Here is a 20,409-nt window from a genome sequence, read left to right on the forward strand (position 1 = left end):
GCTGCAGCCCAACTCTCTCCAGCCTTGCTGCTGCACAAACATACACGAACAGTGCAAGATACAGGTGGCTAGGAGAGCTGCAAGGAAAAAGGACGGCATAGCCCCTGAAGAGCTTCTTCAGGTGCATTCTGCCCTGCAAAATTAATGCAAGACATTGCCTTGAACCTTCCCAGAGCAATAGCTCTGCTGTCTTTTGGTAAAAGCAAGAACGTAAAAGGTAACAAGTTAAAGTAACTCTGAAATGCATATAACCATAATCATAGCTGCCTCTGGAAAAACAGGGACAAGTGAAGCTCAAAACTCATTCAGTCTTCAAAATGTAGTTAACCAAATAGGACAGTCAAGTTACAGCGTAGGACGTAAATGCAAAAGCATAAAGCTACGACGGGAACATAGCGTGGTGGGAAATGATCAACACACAGAAATACAAGTGCACTTTTCTCCGTTAGAAACGCAAAAAGACACAGCCAGTAACTCGCAGCTGTATGGTCACTACAGAGACGTACAAAAGCAGAGGTTCCTTTTCTAATCCAAATCCGCATTGATCAACCACAGAGTGGAACTCACAGGGTGATCCTCTGCTGCACGCATGGTGCTGCCCATACCCCATGCTGGGGCACAGCCCTGGGTCGTGCCTCAGAAAGCTCCTGCTTTGTTTAATAGAGGCACTAAGCAAACACAACAGGTTCGGGGCCTTTTGCATTTGGCCCACCCAACGTCTTCACCTCTTCTGTTTACTACGGGAAAGTCTGACATCGCTGTGGAGCGTGTCACTGCGGGGTGGCAGATTTACTGCAGCGAAATGTAAAACGTGTCCTCTCAGGAGCTAAGCAGCATTATTTAGAGAATCAAAATTCCTTCTCGGTCAAATTCTAATTGAATTTAAGGATAATTAAACTTAAAAGTCGGGACAGAATTGTCTTGCCATCTGCTCTGAGCTTCTTGCCAGTAAACTCCAGCTGCAAACTCCATCACATCGTATTTTGACACGTACTTCACTATTGCAAAGGCAACGAGAGTTGGAAAACAATTTCTCCAATTATTTATTGAACTAACAAGCCCCTGATGAATGCTGATTGAAGATGAGAATTTATGACACAACGTTACAGCCCCTCCTAACTCCTAGTGGATCTGCTCAAGACAGCATCCTCTGCAAAGCAGACCTCAGTGCAGCTGTGTGACCCATATGCATTATTAATGCTCTGTGAGCTGCAGAAGAGCAGCACAGCCACAGAGGCTTCATCCTGAAGCAGCTGGTTTGGCCGCACGCTGCTGACTGTACCAACTGGATTTCCACTTTCCATTGGAGCCTGGAGTAACTACAGCTGAGATGTAAACCCCTCGGGAGTGACTGAGATGAGTAAGAATTGGCATCTAGCACTAATCTGAACAGACGCAGTAAAATATCTTCAAGGGACTCCCAGATCTGCTACAGGATGTCCCAAAGCCAGCCTTGCTGTCTGCAGGACGTTCAGGATGGCTCTATGTCGTCTGTGAACACATTTGAATGAACACCGCCACAACTGAAGCGGAAGCACAGTGCAGAATCCCATGTTGCTTGGAAGCTCCCAGGCCCATTGACGTAGGAATGCTGATGATCAACATAACATCGGATGCAGTATCCTTGTTCTAGCTCTAACCTTTTTGGTACACAGCACGAACAGACCGAGCTTCACTCCCTGACCTCATTGTATTTTCCTCCTTTTACATGCAAGGGCAACGTTTGGTCTTTTCTCATCTCTCAGTATCATCCCTGTATCCACAAGCTGCTGAAGAAAACTGCTGTGATGTTAAGACTGCTTCAGGCAGGTTGTTTTGTATCCCTCAGGGTGGGATTCATCAGATCCACCTGATGTGGATCCCATTCCTTCCCACCAAGTACTTTCCTGGCTTTTCAGACCCTTCTCTTCCCACACGCAGAGGTCTTGAGCAGATCATCTGCCCCCATCCCTGGAGGCATTCAAGGCCAGGCTGGATGTGGCTCTGGGCAGTCTGGTCTAGTGGTTGGTGACCCTGCACTCAGCAGGGGGGTTGAAACTTGATGACCTTTGAGGTCCTTTTCAACCCAAGCCATTCTATGATTCTATGAAAAAACAAACTGCCTCCAAAGCTGCCTCCTGTTGTGTGCCAGGTGCCTTTAACCTGGTGAAATGAAAGAGAATGGAACTAAATTCCAGCATCTGTTTAGGCATAGGGAAGGCACCTATCCAGAAGGCTGCAAGGTTAATCCTGTATGGAAGAGTCTGGGAGAGGATAGGAGAGGAAAATGCTGAGACCACCGTGCTCCTATCACTTCTGGCCCTCGTGGAGTCTGACATACCAGAAACACTTCTCTCACTGTAGCTGGGAATATGGAGTTGACTCCATGGAATTAAACCACTGATTTGTCAAACCTGAATCCTTTTATCTCATAGCAACAAATACCCAAAGGAAACACCGAAGAATTTTCCAATACTTTGCAATGTGCACAGAAGAAAAAGTCTGTTCCATTAGAGGTTAACAACGTACTTGGATGTCTCATCAGACTTCACTCCCTGCTGACACCAAGAGCCTCCTCTTCTCACTCAAACCCACGACCCACCTGCCTGTCCACCTCCGGCAGCAGCAGCAGCAGGCGCTGCTGGCACTCTGTGGGCAGAACGGAGAACGTGTGCTTGTTGATCAGCGCCCGCAGGTTGGTGTTCACCAGGATGGAGTCGGGAGTTTCCACGTCAATTTCAGCGCACTTTGTCCTCTTCAGCTGCCCTGCAAAGAACCAGAAAGAACCGAGTAGCATCTTACCTACGAGAGGATTAGAGGCTCCCCAAGAGCACTGCAGCGGCCCATTTCAAACCTCAACTTGAAATACACAGCTGACCTTTGTAAATGGTTATATATATAGTTAAAATCAAGATGTGGGAGGTCCTTTCTGTCCCTGAGTGTTTCCTACTGCATCATACCCCGGGTCAGTTTGTCTGGCTTTTCTAGGAAGCCTGGGTGTCTGGGGGCTGGCACGGACTTTATCAGAAGGGTTTCTGCACTTGCTTTCAGCCACATCAATTTTCTATTTCAAGCCTCCAGTTAAGGTCACTTTGCTCTTAGGGATTTCTTCTTGGACTTTCCCACTTTATTCTCAGTAAAAGCATTTCAGAAAAAAAAAAAAAAAAAATCAGCTCATTCTGCTTGTGTTGAAACCACAACACTGGACAAAGCAGCAAAAATGAGCAATTCTCTTTCCTTTTCTGTTTGAAAGCCAACAAATTCAGCATTAACTAACTCTTACGCTACAGCCAGCTTCATGTACGGGCTGCAAACTCAGAAAACAAAACAAAGAAAGCATCTGCATCACGTACACGACTCCCTCAAGAAATGCAGGTTTATAATTCATCTGGAGCTGCAGTTTCCTGATTACAGTGTGAGCTGAAGCTGGGCTGCAGAGCAGCATCTCAACCTGGCTGTGCGGCTCCCATCTGATTGAGAGTTCACACACAGAAGTGGCACCTGAGCATTCCTCTGCCTTATGTTTTTTTTTCCAGTATTTCATTCATATGAACTTGAGAACCTGGAAATTCTTTCAGCTCAGTGGATCACAATCCTTTTCGTATGGCCAAGGTAATAACTGTAAAAGCAACCTTATTTCACGTGGCTCGGTAAATGGGTCTGAGCCTTGAGGTGGTGGTGTGGGAGAAGGAATTCAGAACTGACGAGACAAAAAATTGGACAAATCAGGCCAAATATAAGAGCAGTAAGTGTAATTAAGACAACAGAAGCAGGAGCGAGGTCATATCCTCCTCCTAAGCTTAATAAAATTACTGAAAAATAATCACTAGCTCTTCATTAAATCACAGCTATCTGTTGTCAAAGAATGGGTCACTTCAAACAACAAATCAGAGGATGGGGGAAGAGAGAAGCCTCAGAGGATTCGTGGGTGAACTGAATTCTGAACTGATGGGGTTTGGGTCCAGTAAATAATGAGAACACACTCTCCTCCTTTCCTTGTGACTTCTAGAGGCAGGGCACGGTGCCACTCACATAACAACAGCCCATTTTATTCCACCAGATTTACAGAGATGTCTACCATGCGGGCACTGGCACTTCAGTGAGCTGCCTAGGCTTTCCTAAGTCAGACCCCTAGGGAGCAAATCACCCTGCTGTAAAGCAGAATCCTAATGGAGAATAAATGAAACATGCCCTCAAAGGGCCTGTTTTTCACCAGTGGTGAAATACATCGGGGATGATTAGCACGGATGGAGCAGCGTTCACTGAAGTCAATCCCATCCTTGATACATGCAAAAGAAACTACAAAAGTTGAGGAAAGTTGAGAAAGATCAATGGGAAGGAAGCTAAGTAACACCGGGGCCTGAAGGATCTCGGAAGGAGTATTCTGTCCTCTTTGTATGTTACCAAAGTGTTTTAATTACATTTGAAAAGCCTTCAAAATAACGCAAATTCTTCTTCGCTTCTCAAACAGCGAGCTCCAAATTCACAGTAGAAACCCCCGATGATAAGAAATGAGCAAAGGCTTATTTGTATACGAAAGGCTTGAATTCTTTATCTTGGTTCATGCAGAATCCTGGAGCGCCTTCCACAAATCACTTTAGAAATGGAATGAATCGCATGTTTTGGTCAACGTTGCTATTTCGGCTTTTGTTCTGTCATCAGAGCAAGTAAATCTCTGTAATCAGAAAATAGATGTCTTACTTGCGTGGAGCCTGTCAGATCTCTGGAATGGTTTCTTTCCCAGGCCTGGCAAGGAGTTGTCAAGCTTAACAGAGGCAGAGGAACTGGAGGTGGAGTTCTGAGAGCTGTTAGAGTGTCCATCGGATTGCTTTCCTACCCAAGCTGCACAGGAAATTGAAACAGTTAAACACAGGGATATACAAAGAAATACTATACAAGACATCTGTTTGGACTGAAATAAAGATTCTTCAACACGCTCGCTGGAATCCCAGCAGCTCTGGGACAAGCACTTCTATGATATTTACACTCCTTTATTCTTGTAGCACTTATTTCCCAGCAGGCTGAGAGCAGCACGGCCCTTTGTAGCTCTCAGATTATCACAACACAAAGACAAAATAAAGAGATGGACACCCATTTCGGTTACGGTTTGAGTCTATTTTCCTACTAGTCCCATTTTACTTCCCATCTATATTCAGTCCCATAATGATCTTGTTAAAGTGCCCTTTCAGAAGCAGCTTTAGTTTCTACCAGAGTTCACTGTCACAAAAAATCTTTTCATACCTCATGTGTGCTTTCTAATTTTTACCTTTTATTCTAAATGTTATTATTTTAGACCAACCTCAGTAATTCCTCCTCCTCTTTCAAATATTCAGGAGATATTTTCATGTCCTCCCCCAAAGTCACTACCTTGCTGGTGATTTCAACACTATGATTTTGCCTTACAAAGCAGTGCCACCCACATTCCTTTTTACATAGCAGTATTATTTTCTGCTGGTGGAAAGGATTTCTTCCACAGATTCTCCCTGCTATCCTCTCTCCCCCCTTTCTAAGTGAGATGAGTTAAGAATATGATACGGTCTTCTCCCCTCTCTTTAGCTTTACAGGTAATAACAGGTCTCCACTCAGGAGCTTAATTGGGGGGTACATGAATGTACACTGTTTCTACTAAATAAGTCTGATTATATAGGGACTACAGCAAAAGCTGAGGAATATGGCTTTCGGGGGGGTGGGGGGTCAGGTTGGGTATTAGGAACAATTTCTTCTCTGAAAGAGTGTTGATGCAGTGGCATTGGCTGCCCAGGGAGGTGGGGGGGTCACCGTCCCTGGAGGTGTTCCAGAACCGTGGGGATGTGGCACTGAGGGACGTGGTCAGTGGGCACGGTGGGGTGGGTTGGGGTTGGACTTGGGGATCTCAGAGGTCTTTCCCAAACTTAGTTTTTCCGTGATTTTCTTGTGTGAAATGAGTTTGATCCTTAAGTTCACTCTGTTCTTCACAACCTTTAAGGTAGGAAAGATCACATGGCTGGATGCTGGCATGGATGGATACAAGCTCTACAGGAAAGACAAGCAAAGATGACGAGTCAAGAAAGTCTCTGCCTACACAAGACCATGGGATAACATGAATTGAATCCAAAGGTCCTGAGGGAGCTCACTAGCATCTTCACAAGGCCTCTCTCTACCATCTTTGGAAAGAAATGAAGACCAGGACAGATTCCCCACAACTAAGCAAAGCAAATGTTGCACACACTGTCAAAAAGGGCGAAAAATACAAACCGAGAAAATACAGGCCAGTCACATTTGTCCCCGTGAATGCCACAGAGTGAGCCCTCCTGGAGCACATTTCTGTGTACACAAAGGAGATGGAAGCAGTCAGCGTGGATTTAGCAGGGGTAAATCATGCCTGAATAGCTTCATTACCTTCTGCCATCAAATGACTGGATTTGTGGACGAGAGAAGACAGGTGCATGCCAATTACCTCAATTTCAGCAAGACATTTGACATTGTGTCCTGAAATGCTGTAGGCAAGCTGAGACATTAGGTCTGGATGGGTGGACAAATGGAAGGGAAGAATCAGAGAACTGTAGCTGGCTGGCTGGTGAGACGTGGGGAGTAATGCTTCACAGAATCAGTGAAACAAACATGGAGGTTGGAAAAGACCTCTAAGATCATCAAGTCCAACCATCAACCCATCACCACCATGCCAACCAAAGGGAACCGCATCCCAGGCTGCACGAGCAGGACCACAGCGTAGGACTGATTTTCAATAAGCACAAGATTAATGGTTTTCCCCTTAACCTTTTAGAAAGGGTCTGAACTACAAAGCTGCCTGGGAACAACAGAAAACATCATCAACTCTTCAATACCCACATCACTTACTCTGCTACTAAATGATGCGTGAAGTACAGCTGATAAGTATGCCCATTTCTTTCAAATGGATTTACAGCGCATGGCTGCAACCTTGCATATGTCTGAACAGATGTTCAAGAAACATTCCAGCAGCGTATAACCAGCAAGCCAGGACAGACTGGTCTAGTTTTGGTTTGGATTTCTTTAGGGCTATTTGGAAAGGGAGAATAAACAAACACACTAAAACACAGAAAGAATTTTATACTAAAGAAAATGAGCTAGAGATGAGACAAGATTTCCAGTTATGTGAAAGGCTGCAGAGGGAAGATATCAAATAACTAAATGATCAAATAACCTTCTATTTCCATGGCAGATAGGACAGGAAATCTTGGTTTTAAACCAAACCAAGAAAAGATTCTGATTAGAGGCTGATAAAAAGAATTTAAGGACAAAGTTTACAAAGCAGGAAGGGCGAGACTTGCTGGGAGTTTCTGGCTTTTGCAACAGCGTCTGTGAGAACAGAGTGAAGAAAACATCTGTCAGGAAAGCACAGCAGATCCTGCCCTGAGGAAAGGATGTGGGCAAGATGAGCTCTCAGGGGTACTCCTAGCGCTAGTTTCTGATGGCTGTGGAATTTTTAACCTGACCAGTGTATTTCAGCATAATTCATAGAATTACACCAAGATCCAACAGCAAACAGCAAAATGTTCATTCTGCAATTGTCTTACTGCTATGCTGTCTTCTCCGGCTACTTCTATACTCGTAAACTAAATGGTGTCATTGGGCATTTCCCTGGCTGTAAGAAGGCCAAAAAGTTATCTTTAAGAAGACAAAAAATAGCTGAGGGTTTGGGAATGGAGATTTAATTTTGTTGTGCTCTTTTGTGTATTTTCTCTGTCATTTTTTGGGCAGCCATTCTCCCAGGTAACTAGTAATAGGACGAGAGGTGATGGCCTCCAGTTGCACCAGGGGAGGTTCAGGTTGGATATTAGGAACAATTTCTTCTCTGAAACAGTGGTCAAGCATTGGGATGGGCTGCTCAGGGAGGTGGTGGGGTCACCATCCCTGGGGGTGTTCCAGAACCGTGGGGATGTGGCACTGAGGGACATGGTCAGTGGGCATGGTGGAGTGGGCTGGGGTTGGACTTAGGGATCTTAGAGGTCTTTTCCAACCTGGATGACTCAATGATTCATGACTGCCAGTCTCAGTCACTTCATCTGTGACAGAAGCCTTTTACAGTGAGCACTCGCTGTGTTTTTCTCAGTGGTTACATTTTCGTGGTCATCATCTTTCTGAGATGGATCAAGGTCAGCCACGTAAATCAAGGCTTAATGATGGAAAAATGGGGTCACTATTGAGAAGGAGGGAATTTCCATCTCATGGAAGTGTTTGAGTTTGAAAGAAAGCATAGCATTTTACTCGTAATAATGGGTAAACAGTGGGGTTAAGAGTGGGGCTAAGAGCTGGGACTTCAGACAGGGCCTGTGTCTGTGTTGCAGGATCAGAATCAGCAGGACACACCCAGAGGAGATCCCTGCTTTTTGGTTGTGATTTTGGTCCCCCATTGCTGCTGCAGGAGGACTTCATGCCAATGGATAACTGAGTGACAGAAGAACGGATGTGATTCACTGCACAGAAGCATGAAGTGATGGACAAGAAGAACAACTCTCCTAGCCTGACATACACAGTGTTGGGCCCTACAACAGAAAATAAGTCAGGAAAGAGCCTTGGCATTTCAACAGTTCAAGGAAAATGCCTGCTCTTGGCCACATCAAGAAAAGTAAATCAAATGCTAGGAATGATGAGCAAAGGAACAAAATTTAGAGTACCACGACGCTGTACAAATTCAGAATGGATCTACACTCTGAATGCGCTGCATGATTTTAATTCTCTACGTCATTAAGTACATACAAGGAATAAGAAGGGCAGTAGGACTCTTCCAGCTGAAAGAGATGTCTGCTCCAGGCCCTGCAGCACCTTGGCCTAGGTATAAACCATGCAATACAAATGCAGAACCATTTGCTGCATCTTAACAACTTAAATCATCCCTACAGAACCAGGAGCTCATCCTGGAAAGCAGTTCTGCTGAGAAGAATTTAGAGATTACTGGCCAGAAGTAACCACACAGAACTTGTGATGAGTAGTGAAAACCTGCTGCTGGTAAGGAAACAAACGTGCTGCTGAATGAGAAAGAGAAGAGCAACCCTGCCCATGGCAGGGGGTTGGAACTGGATGATCTTTAAGGTCCCTTCCAACTTAAGCCATTCTATGACGATACAATGATCCCATTCATTCCAAATGTAGCGTAATTCCAGCAAAGCGCTTGAGAACCTTTCAGGTTAAAACATACATCTTTGGAACAAGACATGAAAGCCACGCTACAGAATGAAAAGACAGTCTGGAAAGAAATGAATACTAAAAGAAAGTCTGCCTGATTTGCTTAGCCACGAGAAAGACCTGACTACAGTGCAAAGGCAACTATGGGGGATGACATTTGTCACAGAAAGAAAATGTTGAACAGGACGATGACACATTAAAACCCATTCAAGATCTGCTCTTAACAGAATGCATTCCTAATAAAATCCAAGGCAGGGAGAAAGGAGCTAGAATATTTCAGAAACAAAACCATCAGAAAAGAGGACTTTATTCTCTCCTCCCCTAGGAGAAAGAAAAAGAAGTTACAGACAATGACAATGACAATAACAATGACCATGACAGGAGTGCTGCTGCCACGTACCAGGTTTTGTGGGTGTGGAGACACTGGCTGCCTTGACAGCCTTCAGCAGGACGTGCTGGTTAGAGGACACCGGCATGCCTGCTCTGCATTGCTGCTGCTGCTGCTTCTGCTGCTGCTGTTTCAAGGCCTGGGGAAGAGGAAATTCAAAATATTCTTAGAAATCATTAATGCATAGTACAAGCACCTTGATTTACCGCAGATGATAGCTGGATTTTAACTGTGAGTACATAAAAAGTTGTAAATGACTTTGGAAATGCATTCATTTTGCATAGGACACCACTACTGACCATTTAAGTACAGTACTACAGGTACACACCTTTCCTAACTTTGCACCTACAGCCAAAAGCTAATGGCTGCAGAACGTCTTAGGTTGTGTTGTTACACTAAAAAAAAAAAATACATCTCTAGAGAACACAAAGAGAAGGAATGCCAAATCTGGAGTTGGTTCAAGTAGTAATTACATAACTAACTTCAAAGCATAAGTTCCACAATATAATTCATTTTCATCTCCTGCAGAAGGAAGTAGCAACTTACTAACAACATTCAACAGGGACGACATCCATCAGGAAAGATTTTTTAAATTAGGGAAGTAATAAAGAATAGAACACTAAAATCCTTTGCTACAATAAAGGCTGCTAAGACAACCACAATTTTGCCAAAGAAGTGACAACGACTGTGACAAGGAAGTAAGAAGGCAATTTGGTTAAACTGCAGCTTCTACCCAAACCCAAGTGTCTGCTTCCGAAAAATGAACCAAGAACTCAAATAAACGAGTTTATTTGATACTGCAACAGATAAAGTACACACCAGAATTCTGGAATAGGAAGTGACAGAAAACAATATGCTGCATATATACAAATGAGTGGGGCTGTTAACGGGAGATCATCACTATCTTACACAATAATAATACAATAAAGTTACAAGTAGGAGAGGGAATAGAAATAAGCAGGAGCCCTCAGATCCTGCCACGTGAGGAAAACAGAAGGCAGACCTTCAGTTTGGAAAGGCACAACTTCAAGAAGACTGTCAACAGGAGGATACAAGTAACCAAGTGACAAGGTACATTCCTGTTTTCCTATCTGTTAAGTAGTTCCTATTCAGTCACTTGCACTGCAGGGCACAAAAATATTCAGTGAAAAACAACAAAATTGAAAATCACAAAAAGTAAATTCTCTGCAATGCACAACTGATCTCCTGTTATTGAGGTCAGAAGCTTAAAAAAAAAAAAGAAAGATGTTCAATACAAATTCAATACTCACGTAATAGCCTTGCCATTTAGACTGTAACATCTGAACTTGGACATATGGATGGTGTGGAAGAAACTGAGAAAAGCCTTGATACAGGCAAGGTCTACAACAGCCAGGTCTCCCCTCATCCACAGCTTGCCTTTTCATCACAGGTCTGCGGGTGGCTGTCTGCATTCCCTGCACAGCAGATCTCCAGCCAGGTACACCAGGGGTGACTGCTGGGTGCTAATGCTCTGCTCAGGCCCAGCTAGCTCTAAAACCTTGCAAAATGGAGCTTGTTCACCTTCCTTGGCATCTAAGTATGGTTGTGACTGTGGGTTCAGACCTCAACCAGACTACACGGCCAAGGGAAGATTCAGGTTGGATATTAGGAAACATTTCATCTCAGAAAGAGCGGTGCTGCAGTGGCACAGGCTGCCCAGGGAGGTGGGGGGGTCACCGTCCCTGGAGGTTCCAGAGCCGTGGGGATGTGGCACTGAGGGACGTGGTTAGCAGGCTTGGTGGGGGTGGGCTGGGGTTGGACTTGGGGGATCTCAGAGGGCTTTTCCAACTGGAATGATTCTGTGATTCTGTGATCGTTTGGATTTACCAACCCAAGAGCTTCTGTAGGGTGCAGCCCAACTCAGCTCCTGGCCTTACTCCTTCCATGTCTGTGTGGCAACAATAGAGAAAAAATGGATAAAGATGAAGGCCAACAGCATAACTGATATTAAAACAGAGGGTGTGACTCCTAATCTCCAAAAACGCCAACGAGACCTGAATTCTGATGGCTTTGGGATGGCTGCTTGAGCTAGGTGAGGAGACAAGGTCTCCTGAACTGAAGAGGAGCAAAGAATTAGGGCAGTATCTGCATTTTCCAGCAAAGGGTGAGAAACTGCCCATCTTTCTGAATCTGGATTATGAATTTCAGAATCGGAATGCCTTTTTTTCTGTATCACCACACAATCACTACACCCAAGGAGGATTCTCCCCGCGAGTGTTTCATCATTCTACCAGGATGAGCACTGACATGCCTCTGTCAGTTTAGATCGAGGTAATGCAAATCTCCAACTCACAATTCTTCCAAAAGACTGTAAGGAACACGTGGCTCGTGCAGCACATGGCCATCTGCTTCATGTACTGTGCGGTGATGGCACACCGCTGTCTGTCACATTATTTGGATGTATTTTAAAGTTTTAGCCTTGATCTGTTTATGAGCTACATCCTCTTCATTTTCTTTAAAGACTTGATGCTTATCATCAGTAGAGCAGCAGTATCGTGCTCAAGGGTTAAACAGCCTCACTTAGAAATCTGCTCTCTCTTCCCTCCAGTGATGTTATAATTACCCAGCGCTGAGTCCAGCCAGCTGCCTCCTCCACTGCACGCTAGCAAATAATCTGGGCATAATTAAAAACATGAAAGATTTCTTTAAGATTGTGCGTGAAACAGGAACTACATTTTTTTCTACTACACTCATAACACCTTTGTCTCCCTCCTGTCATTGACATTTGCTCATTCTATCTAATTTTTATGACTTCTCCTGTCCACGGCAGGGATTGTGTTTAGGAAGAGGTGGCTGATGGGATAGTTGGACAAAATGGCAGAATTCCACTGGAACTAAAATGAAGCGATGGATTGCACATGGAATGTTCTTCATTTGATCCAAAGCCAGAGCAAGTTTTAGGCAGGTGGGTTAGAGTGATTGACTGGTTACAGCACTCATCGACAAAACCTTTTTTCCAATGTGCCCAGAAGATAAGTTATTACTATGCTACAACTCGATACTCTCTCTACTCTGGGACAAAAATTCAGGGAGAAATGCTGCTGTGATGGAAGACAGTGACCATCAGAAACAGCTTTTGGCCTTATAGACAGCTGCAGAATGGTGCAGTATGATCAAGGTATGGTATGTGTCAAGGCCAACATGTGTTACCCCATCACATTTTTTTTTCTCAGCCCAATAAGATCATGAACAGTGAAACTGAGAACACTGTCTAAATTTTGGACCTCAGCAGGTCTGACATATTTCACTGCACACAGAGTCAGTGCTGCAACAACGATGCTCCAGACGTAGACGTTGCAAGAAGAAAGATGGGGTGAAGTGTGGGGAGAGAGCAGAAATCCAGGGGGTGGATGTAGAGGTGGGGAAGGCTGGTGGCAAGAGGAGCAGAGGGAATCCATACATGAAAAGTGGGAAACTACTGGGCAAGAATTAGAAAGAAGAGAGAAGGTCTTCCTTCATCCATCTAACTCCTGCTGGAAACAAAGTTCCAGTTTATTCCATTTCTTTATCAGTATGTTCTTTATCTTTATCAGTATGTTCTAAGTGAATCCTTATCTCTCTCTGCAAATCCTTTTCCGAACACCACGGAGAGCTCTCACCATCTCTGAGAGCTGAATACCATCCTGTGTGTTGCTTCTCAGCTGGGAAAAGCTGGGAAAACAGGCTGGGAAAAGGTAAATCCTATCCAGAACACATCAGGATTTCATCTGTCTGTGACAAGCTTCCGTAATCCCTCGACTAGCACCTCCTCTGCAGCTTGATTCATAACTCCTTGCAGATTTTTGCTCTACTAAGGAGTAAGTCTAACCCTGTTAAAGCACTTCCTCTCTAAGGATCATGGAAAACTAAACAATGCAGTTGAGGAAACACCTGCAAATAAGATGCTCAAGGGAATAATTCATCCTGCATTTTTCATTAAAAGAACCAGACCGTGTGAGGTACAGTTATCCATTCCACCCCGAGAGCATGAATAAGTCCTAGAGCACAGAAAACAACCAGCCCTGCTCCTTCTCTCATAACGCCCACTAGAGGTGCAGTGCAAAGCCAGCAAGCTCTGCTTCCCCTTTGCCACCTCCATAAATACACACTGGACCACAGAACTCCTTGGAAGGGAAAAGCATGCCCCTAATGAGGGGAAGAAGTAGAGAATTTAATTCTTCTCTCAGAAAAACCTTCAATTTTCTAAAACAGACTGCAGAAAGCTAAGCACACTCATCAAAAAGTTTGGGTGAAAATCAACATCTTATATTCATTCTCTAAAATAACAGCGATAAAATTTCCAGGTGTTTTTTCAAGCAAGACAGTATTCTGAATCTCCTTTAGGAGAGAGGGATCATTTTGAGGACAAGATATTAGGAAACATTCCTTCTCTCAGAGTGGTGCTGCAGTGGCACAGGCTGCCCAGGGAGGTGGTGGGGTCACTGTCCCTAAAGGCGTTTGAGATGTGGGGATGTGGCACTGAGGGACGTGGTCAGTGGGCATGGTTGGATGGGCTGGGGTTGGACTTGGGGATCTCAGAGGTCTTTTCCAACCTGAATGATGCTATGATTTAGCAAAGCCCCGTTTTATGAAACAGGCAGGTCCTGACATTCTGCCCTGCAGAGTGCAGTTTCCCTTAGAAAGATGGCCTACCAGAGAAATAAAATTACTGCAACAATCCCCAAAGTCAGTTCCAGACTACGCCACTTACCTGTTTGAGAGCCTTCTTGCTGTGCTTCTGGGATGAGGAGATGACTTTGCCTGTCTGGATGGAAGGTGACTGGCAGCTTGTCTGAGGGGAGGACGTCTGTGACAGTCTCGATGACACTGCAGGAAAAAAAATGTATGGAAAACTCAACCTTTTTGCATTTGCCGGCAACGCATTAGCCAGATCTCACTATTTCAGATCATCTCATGAGGCTCTGGAAAATTGCACCTCTAGCAAGTGTTACTTTTTGTGTAAAAGAAGAATCATTTCTATTTCCTACTTTTATGTCATCAAGGCAGCTGTCTTCCTCGGAGAGCCAACTGCAGTTCCTATAAGTGACTTCAGCGGTTCCATCTCTTGTCTATTTCTTTTTTATCGTGGAAGTAGCTTGAGAAAAAGTTCAACAAAAGTCTAAATGGAAACGCAGACATGAGCAATGGTCGTCATCCGGGATGACCCATGGTCAGGTACCTACCTGATAGCTGCTTCTCATCAGATTAAATCTGCATCCCAAGCAAGAGCGGGAAGAAAAAGGACACAGAAACAGAGCAGACTGTGACCATCATTTGGTCCTTTTTAAAAAAGATGTGGGAATATAGAGGAGAAACCAGTACACGAACATATACGGTCACTGAACGATCCAAGACAGACCTCAAATCAATCTGCTCCTAGCCATGTGGAGTCCTAAAGCAAAGTTTCTCGTTCCACATGACTGAGACTTTTGAACAGTCCCTTCACAACCAGCAAATCAGGGATGGGAATTAAATCGCAGCTGCTCACGTGGCTCAAATACACCTATTTGGCACAGGATACTCGAGATATTCTGCTCTGGCCAAAGTGGTGATGCTGTGTGACCAACCAGGGAACCCATTTGGCATCAGCCTCTCATAGTCATGGTTTTCCCTCTGTTGTCTTGGCAAATTTGCACTGTGTTGGCCAGCAGCCAAGGTTAACCCACCACGTGTAAAATGAGACAGGTAAATCACTGCCATTGGGCTACTCAAAACTGGTCGGCTGCTGAGACTGAAACAGTGCAACAAAAGAGATCAAAAAAGCACAATGACATTAATTGGAATGCCTTACATTGCATGATGGCCGTAACAGAACAGACACTATGTAAGTATAGATCGGTGAGATGCTTCAGCTGCAATGCACTCGAAAGCGGGGAGACTGACTGGATATGGAAGTAGCAGGCTGAAAAAAAGTGTAAGTTAGCAAATTCAGGGTCTGTATACATATATCTGCACACGAATTAGTACAGATAATAGTACCAAGCTGTACAACCAAGGAAAAAAAACAAAGTGCAGAAGAATGTTTGAGCCCAGGGAGAAGGATGATCCCTACTATAAAGGATAACCAACCTTGCATGTTGACTATTTAAACTATAGCTTCCTGCAGCAATTAATTTAGATTAGATGAGGCTAAGCTAATCCTTTCATAGCAGAAAGGAGTTAAGAGATAATAACACTCTTCATTAACTATTGCTGCAGTGTGAATCTGCTCAGTACCACCAGAGAAGGGAAGTTCCCAGAGATTTCCAGAGATTTTCAACATGTTCCATGAAAAAGGGCTCTGAAAATCATTTGGCAATTATCAGAGAATCATTCAGGTTGGAAAAGGCCTCTGAGATCATCCAGTCCAACCCCAACCCACCCCACCGTGCCCACTGACCACGTCCCTCAGTGCCACATCCCCATGGTTCCACTTGTACACCTCCAGGGACGGTGACCCCCCCACCTCCCTGGGCAGCCTGTGCCACTGCAGCACCGCTCTTTTGGAGAAGAAACTGTTCCTAATATCCAACCCGAACCTCCTCTGGCACAAGTGTTTCAAAACCAAAGAACTGGCATTACTCTGATGCTGGAAAGGACAGAAGGAAAGAAAAGAATCCAATGGTAATCAGGCAAGAAATTAACAAAAACTCTGCAAGGTCACATGCTAGGTAGGAAGTGTTTTAATGCTTAGGGATAGACTAGAAGTTAGAAATGGAACCTGTAGTAATCTAAATGAATTGCGTCAGTTCAGAAAAGAGACGTCTGATGGGTTCATGGCAATGGCCTGAGAGGTGATGCAATGTGTGAGGATGGATAGATGAAGAACCTAACATTCTTACTGTGTATTTACACTGGCTGTCTCACTTGCATACCATAGCATTGATCACACACCATCCAAAAGATTTATTACAGAACATGACAGGATTCAGGAAAGCAGAGAAAAAGGTGATGGACGTGGAAAAAGCAAGGGATATTTTGCATGGAAGGACCACGACTGAAACACACAAACCCAGTTAAGCATCTTCACGTCCAGGTGTGCCTCCGATGGGGAAGCACCGTGCTCATGGCCACCGACATTGCTCGGCATGAAGCAAACACGAGTGCAGCTTAACATCTGAAACCCAAGCACAGCAAGAGGCTGACTTACTGGCTTTGAGACATTTGAATAGCAGGAACACAAACCACATCCTCTCCCAAAGCCCGTCACTGCAGAAACTAAAGATTCTGCATGAAGTAGAAACTTAACGCAAATACAGGCTCCTTTGCTCTAGTCTCATACTCAATCCACATTTCAATTTTTGGAACTAAGAAAACAAATCTTACAGAACCAGCAATGGCAGTGCAAGCTAAAATCCGCCCCTGGAAGGAGGACTCAACCCATGAGCTGATGGCATAAAGAAACACTACAGCAATTTGTGCATCCTCTACACGCATACAAGCCCTTGGTACTACAACGGCTGCAGGTTGACAGCTGTAACCACAACAGCTTCTCAAGAACAAAAGGAGAGCTCCAAAAGCTGAGCAAAGCACGGCTGCTTCAACTCAGCTGTAGGCCCCAAAGCAAAGCGGCTCGGATGGAGATAGAATCCTAGAATCATTCAGGTTGGAAAAGACCTCTAAGATCACCCAGTCCAACCCCAGCCCATCCCACCATGCCCACTGACCACCTCCCTCAGTGCCACATCTCCGCGGTTCTCGAATTCCTGCTCATTCACAGGTCAAAAAGCAAAGACTGTTGCAAAATGCGACGGAAAGGGATAAGCAAAAGATGGTAAGTTATTAGAAAATAAAAGAGAAGACATCATTCTGTATATTCGCAGAACATGGGTGTTTTGGACAGTATGTTTCTGCCCACTAGTCTCAGAAAGGCCATGGGAAAGCTGAAAAAGATTCAGCAAATGAAGTAAAGACAGTCGGAGGCTCCCTGCAAGGGCTAAGGGAAAAAGCAGCAAAAATTGGTCCCAACACACCCCTGGGTCCTCGGACCTGAAAACCCTCAGGAAGTTTACAGCTCTTTAAGGACTTAGCATGCAGCCAAGCTCAGGTATAAAGCAAGGATGTGCATGTACAGAGAAATATTCTGACTCCCACAGGACAAGGGTTGAGGAGCTAAGCTTGTTTCCTTTAGATTTAAAAAGAAGTTCAGCAAAGTGAGTTCTCTCTTCACTTCAGGCTTTCTTAATTGGAAAAATATGTGGAGCAAAGATTATACCTCTTGATGCTGTTAAATCCTAAGAGCACTTTTGGAGGGAAGCTGCAGAAATAATTACAGAATGCAAAGCGACACCTGGGAAAGCAATGAACCGAGCAAGACACTGCTGTTAAAATACTCCGTGAGCTGCTCCGCATTGTTTCTACATAACCAAAGATTTTCTTCATCAGCTGAAGGTTCGAGAAAACGAGGACAGGATCTGAGCAAAAAGAATTTCAGTGGATTTGGGGATTCTTCTCATCCCAAAGAGGAGGGAGAGATAAGGGATGGAGATGTCACCTTGATAACGGGTGGTGAGGACAGAGACATGACTAAATGGCAGTGCCAAGAAATCCCACAGGTATTGGAGAGTTCTGGCTTGCAGCAGTTAAACCCAAGCATACATAGCCAACAGAGCTCCCAAACTAATAACTCCGCACGCTTGGCCCCAGGTTTTTAGGCCAGCTGGTTCATTCACAAGGTTTCATGACTTCCTGCTGTTGGTTTGGATGGGAGAGGAGCTTGCCAGGTGAAATTTTAACAGTTCTCTTAGATTAAAGTCACGGAGATGAAGTGGAACATGTGTCAGCCAAACCTCACGAAACCCAATTTGTTAGATAAACTGAGACTGGACCCAGCACAGCCCCATGTCCCAGCTGCAAGAATACTGGAGAATACATCTGCAGTCAATTACCACTGCAATCTGTGGAATAGAGGCTCCTTTACACTGTTGTCTTCTTACCTTAAATGTAATCGACACAGAAGTATTCCTTCTGAGAAATGAAGCTACAACAGAAGTTTAATTGTGCTAAAGGCCAAATTAAATAAGAAATTCCATTCTGGCAGGATCCGATGACATTTTGCAAGGTACCAGGTTCCTTCAAAATTTGCAAACCCTAAAGTACTGATCAATCCAAGAATAACCCAAGATGGAAAGGACACATAAGGATCACCGAGTCCAACTCTGATGCTGCCTTGTGTCTTCCCTTTGGAGAGTTCCAGCTCAGACAGCAATAAGGACTCTGCCTGAAGCACTGATTAACCACAGCCCCAGACAATGCAACGGAAGGGTTATTTGACGACGTGTCCATTTTGACACCATACCATGCCATTTGCTTTTCCAGCATTGCCAAAGGCACTGGTGGGAGGAATGCCACAATCCTGCTGACACCGTGGTGCTTAGGGCACACCGTGATCTCTGCTGTAACCACGTAGCATGAGACTGAGCTCTGCCAGCAGGCCATTGTTGCTACCCAACAAGCATCATCAAGGCTCATAATCCTCATCCAGTGCCAGATATTAGCACACAAAAGTGAAAACAACAGAAAGGTGAAGGTGCTTGAATTATTTTGACTTTTTCTTCCTTTGCTTTTTCCTGGATATCTCCTCTTAGACAAGCTATTTACTTTGTAGGGTGTGAATTTAGCAGGCTATTTGTCTGTTTGAAATCACAATCTCACAGAACCATAGGACGGTTTGGGTGGGAAATCCCTCTGGCTTCCAGCATACATCTGCTCCCTTTTCTAAAAGAAAATTTAGTAATAATCCTCCAGCCATGTTTCTCTTTCACAACTAGCGCCAAATAAACAAGAAAGCAGATGGATGTTGCTGATCCTGCTTTGGGAGAGCAAGATTAACTGCTTGGCTACAACATCCTTTTAAGCTCAGTAGTTCTGTTGTACAGAACTACACAAGTCTCAGCTCGTTCAGGCAGTAGTTTACTTTCTGATTTATTGCCTTCCTTTCCCTTCATACTGCGTGAAGTGCAGAACTGCACTGTAAGAGCACAATGGCTTAAGCCTCTGCAGGAAAACACCTGGAGAAGCACCGAGCTGGAAAGGAGGAAACAGAAAAGCAGAGGGAGATCTTACAGGGAAACAAGGGGGATGATGACAGAAATCATACTTTCTTGGCCGGCACTCAAGTAATTCCTAAATCAAGATCAAGATGAAGGTTTTCTTAAATTGTTGCAGAAAGAACTAGTTGCTTTCCTCAGGCTTAGCAGAAGAAACTGAAGCACACCGAATTACCTTGCCTCATTGAACCGCTTCGATTCAGTGGCTCCCAAGGCAAATTACTCTTAGGGTCACTCAGCTCAAGGTCAACCCTGGCAGTTCACTTTACCAAATACATGGATACTGTCACTTAAGTGCTAACGATATAACAGCACAAAATCATAGAATCATTAAGGTTGGAAAAAACCACTAAGATCACCTAGTCCAACTGCCAACCCATTGCCACCACGCCCACAAAATGAAACAAAACTACTGGAAATGCACAAGAAATAAAGGAACAATACATCCGCAGCTGTCAGAGAATTTGGGGGGCAAAATACTCTCAAATCAGGAGAAAAAATGTTTGCTAAAGTCTGCTGAACTTTGAGAAACTAAAATGATTCTCAGCAGAAGAGACTTCTGCATGGGTTATGAGGACAACCTGAACACCCCCCTCAATGTTACTAGTGTAAAATCAGTAAAGGATCCCACGTCTTGGCACTGCGATGGGTTCAGTGATGTAAGCAGAGGGTTGCAGCCTTCTGAGCCATTCACATCACTGATAACTGGAACTTCAGGCTCTTACTGCATGTCTCAACCTCTTTCTTTTAGAGATCAGAGCAAGTTAGTTTCAAGTATACCATGCAATAAAGCTTTGTAAGTGGAATCAAACTATTTTGGAGCAACGACTCTGTCTACAAGCACTGCAGCAACCAGTGCCATCCTATGAA

The 20,409-nt window shown here is 44.4% G+C and overlaps 1 protein-coding gene across 4 annotated transcripts in view; it reads right to left on the reverse strand.

The window, feature by feature from the left end:
- The window catches only part of ASXL2 (additional sex combs like 2, transcriptional regulator), an 88,549-nt gene that overhangs the window by 13,059 nt on the left and 55,081 nt on the right, over nucleotides 1–20,409 (reverse strand). For all 4 annotated transcript variants that reach the window (XM_021391883.1, XM_021391882.1, XM_021391884.1 and 1 more), the window contains 4 exons: nucleotides 14,223–14,338; nucleotides 9,524–9,650; nucleotides 4,681–4,821; nucleotides 2,582–2,745 (listed from right to left, as the gene is read on the reverse strand). In XM_021391883.1, coding sequence (XP_021247558.1) covers nucleotides 2,582–2,745; nucleotides 4,681–4,821; nucleotides 9,524–9,650; nucleotides 14,223–14,338 — 548 coding nt within the window. The remainder of the gene's footprint in view (nucleotides 1–2,581; nucleotides 2,746–4,680; nucleotides 4,822–9,523; nucleotides 9,651–14,222; nucleotides 14,339–20,409) is intronic.

This window comes from Numida meleagris, chromosome 3 (assembly GCF_002078875.1).
Source record: "Numida meleagris isolate 19003 breed g44 Domestic line chromosome 3, NumMel1.0, whole genome shotgun sequence".
Taxonomy (NCBI): Eukaryota; Metazoa; Chordata; class Aves; order Galliformes; family Numididae; genus Numida; species Numida meleagris.